At 57.5% G+C, this 8,587-nt stretch overlaps 2 protein-coding genes across 2 annotated transcripts in view; both read left to right on the top strand.

The window, feature by feature from the left end:
• Window positions 1-116: 116 nt before the first annotated feature.
• LOC114888909 (transmembrane protein 102-like) lies at window positions 117-2,831 on the top strand. Its single transcript, XM_029211551.1, is given in 3 exon segments — window positions 117-129; window positions 1,176-1,412; window positions 1,510-2,831. Coding segments are annotated over 3 exon segments (1,572 nt in total).
• Window positions 2,832-3,135: 304 nt separating this feature from the next.
• LOC114888910 (fibroblast growth factor 11-like) overlaps window positions 3,136-8,587 on the top strand; it is a 5,809-nt gene continuing 357 nt past the window's right edge. The window contains exons 1-7 of the mRNA XM_029211552.1: window positions 3,136-3,141; window positions 3,500-3,688; window positions 4,942-5,121; window positions 6,243-6,258; window positions 6,795-6,905; window positions 7,111-7,214; window positions 7,837-8,035. Coding sequence (XP_029067385.1) covers window positions 3,136-3,141; window positions 3,500-3,688; window positions 4,942-5,121; window positions 6,243-6,258; window positions 6,795-6,905; window positions 7,111-7,214; window positions 7,837-8,035 — 805 coding nt within the window. The remainder of the gene's footprint in view (window positions 3,142-3,499; window positions 3,689-4,941; window positions 5,122-6,242; window positions 6,259-6,794; window positions 6,906-7,110; window positions 7,215-7,836; window positions 8,036-8,587) is intronic.

Genomic DNA, 8,587 nt, shown 5'->3' on the forward strand with positions numbered 1-8,587 from the left:
TACACACATAAGCTGCGAGACTCCAAAGTGTTTTCCCTGCCACCACTTGTGTGTCTGAGGTCGGCAACACTAACATGTCCCTTCCCTGAGTCAGATGTCCAGCCCTGGGTCACTACATGCACACTATCGGTGTGTTCTTGTCTAACGTTACCATCACCGATTCCAAGGAGATATGTCCCAGCTGGAGAGCCCATTTCCAACAGCTCTCTGGCTGAGCTCTGACCTTGGACAAGTCATGTGCAACCTTTCTAGGCTTGCGGTCTCATCTCTAAAGTGATGTTACAATTGCATGCAAGAACCATTCTAGATTTAAATGACCAGGGCTCCTCTACCCCCAAGTGAGATATAGAGTCCCTTATTTCTCCGCATGCCCTAGAGTATGTCCCTCATTATGGTTTGCTATTCAGATCCATCCTATTAGGCCTGTGTTCTAACCCCAAGGAGTGTTCGTGCAGTTCACCTGGCCTTGTAAAGACACAGAATAGTTTATCATAAAGACACAGAATAGCGTATCTCCATAGAAGCTACAACTTCCATCAGGCACTACTTCAACGGAACAGGGAAGTATGTGGGGGCATGGCCCAACGACCTGGTAGCTTTGAAGACAAACTACAACTCCCAGGATAGCCGTGAGATCTCTGCAGAGTGAAAGGAGTGACTGAACTCTGACTGGAGGCCGGGCTGGTCCGGAACCACCCCGACAGTCTCCAGAAAGGGGCGTGGTTATAATTTAGGGGTGTGGCCTTACAGGCAGCAGGAAGTAGTTACCTGTTCAATCTTCCTATCCATTCTCTTCCCAGCCTTTGTAGCTAACCTAAGAGGGAAATTGCAAACCACTAGCCTCTTCTGAAAAGAGGTAAGGGGGACGTAGACAAGGTGCAGCAAAGGAGGTTGCTGCATTCGTTAGGAGGGCCCAAACAGTTACTTTCTACCTGCTGAGTCAGGTGAACCGTTCCATGGGAGTGGGGACTAGCATATGAGAAAAGGGCAAGGACGGAGGAGGTATTTATTTGTTCTCTTTCAAGACTAAATTTAGGGCCCTTCATCTGCAGACCCATTGGCGGACTGTGTCTTGGGAACCCTCTTGGCCTCTGGAAGAGAAAAGAGCTGGGGTCAGTTTTCTGCAGCAAAAGGTACGGCCCGTCTTGGCTTCCTCCCGTCTGTGTATTTCCTAGCCCCCAATCGACAGAGCCATACGGCTTCTGCGGTCTGGGGTAGTGCTCCCTGGTGGGGCCCACCGCCCCCAGGCCCAGTCCGGTCGCTCACGGACATCGACTTCTGCTCTGGGGCACAGCTGCAGGAACTAACCCAGCTGATCCAGGAGCTGGGTGTGCAGGCAAGCTGGAGTGCAGGCCCCAAGCCAGGACCAAATCTCTTCCAGGCCAAGGACTTGTTTTCTCTTTGCGTGGTAAGTCACCCTCCCAAACTTCGGGAACTTGCAGCTCTCAGCTCTGTCTCACCCCGCCCTGGCTCTGGATCACGACTTTACGATCCCTTAACTTTCCTTAGGTCTCGTTCACCACCGGGACCCTTGCTTTCCTCCTCATGCAGAGCTCTTGCTGCTTCGTTGTGGGCTTCGCGAGGGTTCCCTGGATCTGGGGCCTGCTCCTCTAGGTCCCTACGCTCGGGGACCTCACTACGAGGCCGGCTTCACACTCCTGGTGCCCGTGCTTTGTCTAGATGGCACTGGGCAGGAGCTACAACCAGACGTGGGATCCTGTTACACATGGCTCTTCCTCCCAGAGCAGCTACGTGGAACCTTGGTCGGGGAGGCATGGCAGGACTGCCTAGGACCCACAGTCCCAGGAGGAGGTGATTCGATCCACCCAGCCCGAAGCAAAGAATCTCCCAAGGATCCGCAAATCTCCATGGACCACCTACACCTCACTGAGCCTGAAGCACACGAGTCTTTGGAAAACTCACCTAGTAATGTTTCAGTGCCAGAGTTGCCTCAACGAGACGTAACCGATGTTGACTTTCCCTCACCACTGAAAAAAACGAATGTGGACGTCACCAAAGCAAGGGACGTTAGCCCAGTGCCAGAGCCCTTGGAGGCTCTGGAGGCATGGCCCATATTGAGCCTCGCCCAGGTCGGGGTCTGGTTCTTTGTTTCGTTGGCTGCGGTTGCTGAGTCCCCGTTTCCGGTTCAGGGTGCCCCGCACATGGTCCACGCGGCCCGCTACGCGGGGGTCACCACCATCCTCCTGGCTACGCCCGGGCCCATGCGCCGCCTCCTGCTTTTCGACTTGATCCCCGTGGTGTCCATGGCCGGCTGGCCCCAGGGGGCTCAGAGCCACTCGTGGGCTGGCCCGCTGGCCTCAGAGTCGTCTTCCTTCTACCTGGTGCCCGGCGGCGGCGGGAGCGGCACAGAGCAGCCGGATGCCTCCGGTTGGCAGCTCTGCTTCGCCCGCCAAGAGCTGGCGCTCAAGACTCGCATACCCATTCCCCTGTTGCAAGCGCACGCGGCGGACCAGGCGCTGCTGCGCCCTCTGGTGGCCAGGACTAGGGCCGCGGCGCCCTACCTCCTGTGGACGTTGCTCTACTGGGCCTGTGAACGGCTGCCCGTGCTCTATCTGGCGCGAGCGTAGAATGCGGGCGCCTGCTGCCTAGGGCTGCTGGATGAGCTGGGCCAGGTGCTCAAGGCCGGGGCGCTGCCCCACTACTTTCTGAGTGGCCAAAAGTTCCGTGTGGGGGAGGGCGCAGCTTCACTGCTCAGGCCGTTGGCCCTGCTTTGCAGGGACCCTGCCTGCGCCCTGCACCCCTCTGTGCAAGAGGCCAAGGCTGCAGGCAAGGGGGGTGGATTAGACGGCGTGGTAGGCGGGACCCGTTAAAGATGCTGTTCCTACTAACCTGGAAGGTGCTTCTGTTGGCCAGCGGGATGTGGAGGGGACTGCTTTCCCCTCACCTGGGAGACAGGCTGAGCGCCTTGGGCCCAAAGAGCCCGTTCTAGAAGGACTCCTCGCCGGTTCCTCCGCTTCTTCCTACCCTCCTCCCGCCCCATCCCTGGCACAGATCGTTCCATTCTGGCCTCTCCACTTTCCAAATCTGTGGCCAGCACCCCTCCCACTCCGGTGCAGCCTCTGGCATCCATCTCCCTCCAGTTCTTATGGTCTTTTCTCTTAGGAGTCAATCGGGATGGGGGTAATATATTTGCTGAAAAAACGTGTAAAGTAGAAAGGTATGGAGACCAGGGACTGACAAACTTGTCTCACAAAAAGCAGAGACATTAAGGAGGACGGATTTCACCCCAGGATAGACCTCACCACCACTGCTATCTCTTCAGTTATTCCCGCCACCTTCCTCATCCAGTTCTGTCCTCCATCCTGGGCAGTAGTGTCCCTTTCTCCATTCTCGGGGCATCTGCCATTCCATCTATCTAAGCCCAACCTCTCCCACCATCCAGAGTTCCATTCAGCGGAGTTTCCTCCTTGTCCCTCCTCCTCTGAATCCCGAGACATGCGAGATATGCGGCTTTGCCTGGGCTCCTCCTGTCTCTAAGACCGTCTCCACTCCCTGCCTCCAAGGAACCCCGGGGTTCTGCCGGCCCAGCCTCACCTCCCCCTCTTTCCTGGCTTCTCGGCCCCCTGCCCCGCCCCCAGACCGGCTCTCCGAGGAGAGGGGAGCGGCTGTCGCCGCCACCGCCTCAGCTTCCCACAGCCGCTACCTCTGCCGCCGCTGCCGCCACTCAGTTTGGTCCAGCCGCCAGGCCCAGTGCTCACTTCGCCAGATGAGGGCGCTCTGCGGAGGCACCCTCACTCCTTCCTGGGTTCTGGGACGCCTAGCCAGGCGTGGGGGGATGCTCTGCTTGCGGGCTACAGGGAGAGAGGAACCTGGAACCGGAGCCAGCGCCAGCCATGCCCGGATTGACAAGACCAGACAGGTTGAGGGGCATCGGGGAAGGAAGAGGTTGCACTATAGGGAGTCCTGGGGAGGACAAGGAAACCCTGTCACAGAAAACTCTGATGTGCTCTGACTTATAGTGGGTCTGTTCACATTTGGGGACCTGTGACAACGTGGGTGCACTCCTCTCTCGGGGGGCTTGCTGGATTGGAGGGCGTGGGATCTAAACAGCACCAGCTGTCCCTGAGGAAATTAGGGGCTGCCAGAAAAAAAGAAAAAAGCCAAAAACCTATGCTCCTTATTCCGAGGTGACACAGGGCCCTCCAGACAACCACCTGGTATAACCACTAGGAAGGGCGGATTTGGAGGTGACTTCAAAAGGAGTGGATGGTAACAAGGTGAGGAAAGGGGCTCAGCAGCTGGAATGCTGTGCCACTAGAAATGGGGGTGACTTGGTAAAAAGCGGTATCGTCCAGATACATGGTCTGGGAACCTCTTCTTGCTGATTGGCGACAGTCTGGTTATTTCGAGCCATAGTTTTTGGGGATTTCAGTGAAAAACAGTGGGGGATTCTTCGAGGGTGGCAAAAGAAAAGACACCAAGGTTGGGTTCTCCCTAGACACTGGCAGCACCCCAGCAGGGGTGGGGTGAGCTAATATCCCCAAACTAAGGACCCACACCCTTAAAATTACAAGAGTGGCTTTGGCAGTAGTGCAGGGCCCTGAAATAGGGTGGAAAGGTGCCTGGGGATATTGGAACCACATCCTGGAAAATTTGAGAGTCTTGGCTTTAGGATAGTGTTAGTGGGGGACAGGGACATTGCAGATCAGAGAAGGGGGAGATTTCTGTGGGGAGCAAAGGTCGAGAGTTGAGTCAACTGAGAGGTACATACGCTGCTGGGTCTGACGAAGCTACCACGAGGCCCAAGGGTGGGAGCTGGTGCCTGGGATGGGGTCGTCTAGGGCTTATCCTCAGGTCCCGTGGGTGAGGCGGCGAGTCGGACCGGAGAAGTCAAGAGCATGTGCTGGTGAGCTAGCGGGTTTCTCCGGGGGAGCCCAGCATGCTCCGGGAGCCTGCCGGTTTCGGGGTGCCTCATCCAAGGGCACCACGGCGGCACTGGCCAGCAGCCTGATCTGGCAGAAGCGGGAGGTCCACCAGCCCGGGGGCAGCCGGCCCGTGTTGGCGCAGTGGCGCGTGTGGCCCCGCAGCACCAAGTCCCTTTGCCAGAAGGAGCTCCTCATCCTGCTGTCCAAGGTGCGACTGTGCGGGGGGGCGGCCCGCGTGACCGGACCGCTGCCCGTGTGGGTGCCTGGGGAGGGGTCTCTGGGCCGTCGGCCTCTCCGCCTGGGATGTTGAGGCCACGGACTCAGAATAGCAGTGCCCGACTGACGGGGACTCCCCGAAAGTGAAAGGAGGTGGGCCTGGACCACAAATTCTTGGCCAGACGATGCCTCAGTTTCCCTTGTCTCACACCCATAATTCCGAGTCTCCTCGCTTTCGAGGACAAGGGGAAGGCTTGAGCGGCTGAGCTTGGTGCCCCGAATCCTGGAAGCTCCCACTCGCCACGCCCTCCCAACACAGGAGTCCCCACCCCCACCATCCTCTGCCTATGTGCCGTCTCTCGCGATTTTTTCAATGCCCAGTGGAGGGGGCTGAGGGATCCAGACGCCTGGGTCACCCCGAGGGTTTCTGTGGCTCTGGTAGCCCCGCCCCTGTCCTGGTTCTCCCGCTCCTCCAAGCCTTGGATCCGTTCCTCCTCGTCGAGCTTGCCTGGCTCGGTACCAATCTCCCCAGCTCTCCCCTGGGTGTCCTTGCAACTACCTCGCCAGTCCTTCCCTCTGTGCGCCCCCCTCCCGTGACCTGCATTTCAAGAAGGGAGCTGGGCAATCCCCCACGACCGCCTACGCGGCTCAGAAATCGGGTCCCACAGGCTCAGGAGATCCTCTGCCGCGAGGAATTCAGACGCACTACACGGCTGGATGCCCGCACGGGAACTGGAGGTCGTACCATCTACGAGGGGGTACCGGGATCTTGGCCGCAAGCGCCAGGCGAGGAGAGTTGTGAGGGCTAGCCTGTGGTCCCCGTCCCGGTGCGACAGGGGGGAAGTCCCTCTGGCCTCGCTCCCGTCCGCTCTCAGCTCCCCTAGGGGGAGACCCCCCCCCCCCCCCGCTGGCATCCTCCTCCCCCCGCCGCCGGCCCTCCGCAGTGGTACGGTCAGCAGCCCACCCTTTGAGTGGGACCGAGCCCCCACGTGTGTCAGCCAGCCTCACCAGCTCCCTGGCCCCTCCCCCATTTCCTTGGTTTAGTACCGAATATCCCCCATCCCAGGTGGGTTACCTGGCTGAAGGGGAGAGGCTGAGCCTCAGGGAGGGCTGGGCCCCCGTGAGCCAGCAGACTGACAGACAGACAGACAGATGGGTCAGTGTCAGACAGGCCGGCGGTGGGCTAAGGCGAGGCCCGCGCGAAGCGAGCGGCAGCTGCAGCAGCAGGTGCTGAGTCAGCGTCAGGTCCAGTCCCACCCCCACTCCTGAGGGTGCGACCCTACCCTGGGGTCACCTTAATGCCCCCCACATTCGCAAACACACTGCACTTTCAGCAGCTCTGCCTGTCTCCCTCTGTCCTCTGCGTTTCCATATATCTCTCCCTTTCCTCTTCCTTCTTCTCCCCTCCCCCCATCCTGGTTGAGCTGTAGAGTAGGAATTAAGCCTTTAAATACATTTCAATCAATTAAACTGAAAGCTGGTTAGAGGAAGCAGAAGGGACCCACACCCCAGCTTCCTCTGGAGTCAAAGAGAGGTGGGAGAGAGCTTGCTTAGAGGGTCAGGGAGCTGGGGCCCTGGGACCCTCTTCCTTCCCTCCATCCTCCCTTCTTTCTCTCCTCTGATCCCGCCAAGTGTAGCAATGTTTCTGGGAACAGAGATGTCATGTTCCAAGATGAATGTCTCTCTCTCCAGAGCCTCAGCTCAAGGGCATGATCACCAAACTGTTCTGCCGCCAGGGTTTCTACCTCCAGGTGAATCCCGATGGGAGCATCCAGGACACCCCAGAGTACACCAGCTCTTTCAGTGAGAGGGGAATCCAGCTGCTGGGTGGGAAGGGGGAGTGCAGGCCTAGGAGATGACAGTCCTATTGTGGCTTCAGGTTCTGTTGTTTTCAGTCTGGCTCTTTGACCCCGCAAAGGAAGAAGTAGAACTGGGACCAGAATAGAAGGGGGGGCTCAGATGGGGATTGGAGCCTTGGGGTACTGATATCCCTTCTCTCCACCCCCAGCCCACTTCAACCTGATCGCTGTGGAGCTCCGTGTAGTCACCATCCAGAGTGTCAAGCTGGGTCACTACGTGGCCATGAACGCTGAGGGGCTGCTCTACAGCTCGGTGAGACAAGGGGACAGAGTGGCCTGGAGTCAGGGGACTCCCCTAGGTACAGCCTTCCCAGCTACAGATATTTTGCAGCTCAGGGATTCCTTTCCCTCCATCTCTTGCTGACACCCTCTCCTCACTGCCCGCTCCCAAGCACCTCCTCTAGTGTCCCTCCAATCCCTTCTCCTCCAGTAGCCTCCTAAATAACCCCAGGCTCTTCGAATGTCCAACTCTTTCAACCTTTTAGGACCCCAGTGTCTTCTCCAACCTCCTCTAGACCTCATTATTACTCACTTCCCCAGAGTCATTCAGGATGCTGGGGAAGGATTCAGGAACTCCTCCAAGCAGAAATTCCCTCCAGGTGCCCTGGATGGTGAGAGGTTGGGAGTAGAGCTGAGAGAAGCTATCTTCTTATCCCAGGCCCCCAGAAGTCTAGTTCCCGGCACTCGGGGGGCCACCAGACTCTTCCTCATGCTCCCTTTCTCCCAGTTCCTGCGTGGACTCAGAAGTTGGCTCTTCCAGTCTCAAACGTATGGATTATATCCTGCCTTGTTCTTCCCAGGGCTCCCTTCTGTTCAGTGATGTGTCTTTTTGTCTTTCTGTCTGTGTGTGCCTTTCTGGGTCTTTGTCTCCTCAGCCTCATTTCACAGCTGACTGTCGCTTTAAGGGGTGCATCTTTAAGAATTATTGTGTCCTGTACGCCTCTGCTCTCTATCGCCAGCGTCGTTCTGGCCGGGCCTGGTACATGGGCCTGGACAAGGAGGGCCGAGTCATGAAGGGAAATCGAGTCAAGAAGACCAAGGCAGCCGCCCACATTGTGCCCAAGCTCCTGGAGGGTGAGTATGGACCCCCAGGGAAGAGGTGGACCACATGGGACGGTATTGACCTTGACATGGACATTTAGGGACACACAGCTAAGGGCCTATAAGTGTTGTAAGAGGACACATGCTATGACAGGTCAAGCCAGGAAGGCTTTGGCCTTTGGAGGTTTGGGAAGCTGTCCTTCTGTGGGTTCCCAGAGGAGCGGTGTAGGGGAAGGGAGCCCTACCGAATGATCACATGTGACAGTTTTTCCAAATGGTTAACTATTACATTACATAGCTTGCTGGTTTTCCAGCCACCTATAGTAGTTACTTCCCTGCCTGCCACTCAGCCCCAAAGCCAAAACCACACATTTTATTCTTTGGGTAGCACAGCACCCCACTGCTAGGTACCAGTTTCCATATTGGTCAGCTTTCGCTACCATAACAACCCCCCCACCTCATCCCCCAAATCGGTGGCTTATAACAAGAAACATTCCTTTTGCTCTCAAGTCTGCAGGTCAGTTGCATCTCTGATCCTACCTGTGGGTCAGCTCCTTGCCCCACGTCTTCCCACTCCTGGGCTCA

This window comes from Monodon monoceros, unplaced genomic scaffold (genome assembly GCF_005190385.1).
Source record: "Monodon monoceros isolate NGI ecotype Baffin Bay Population unplaced genomic scaffold, NGI_Narwhal_1 Super_Scaffold_9, whole genome shotgun sequence".
In the NCBI taxonomy this organism is placed as follows: domain Eukaryota; kingdom Metazoa; phylum Chordata; class Mammalia; order Artiodactyla; family Monodontidae; genus Monodon; species Monodon monoceros.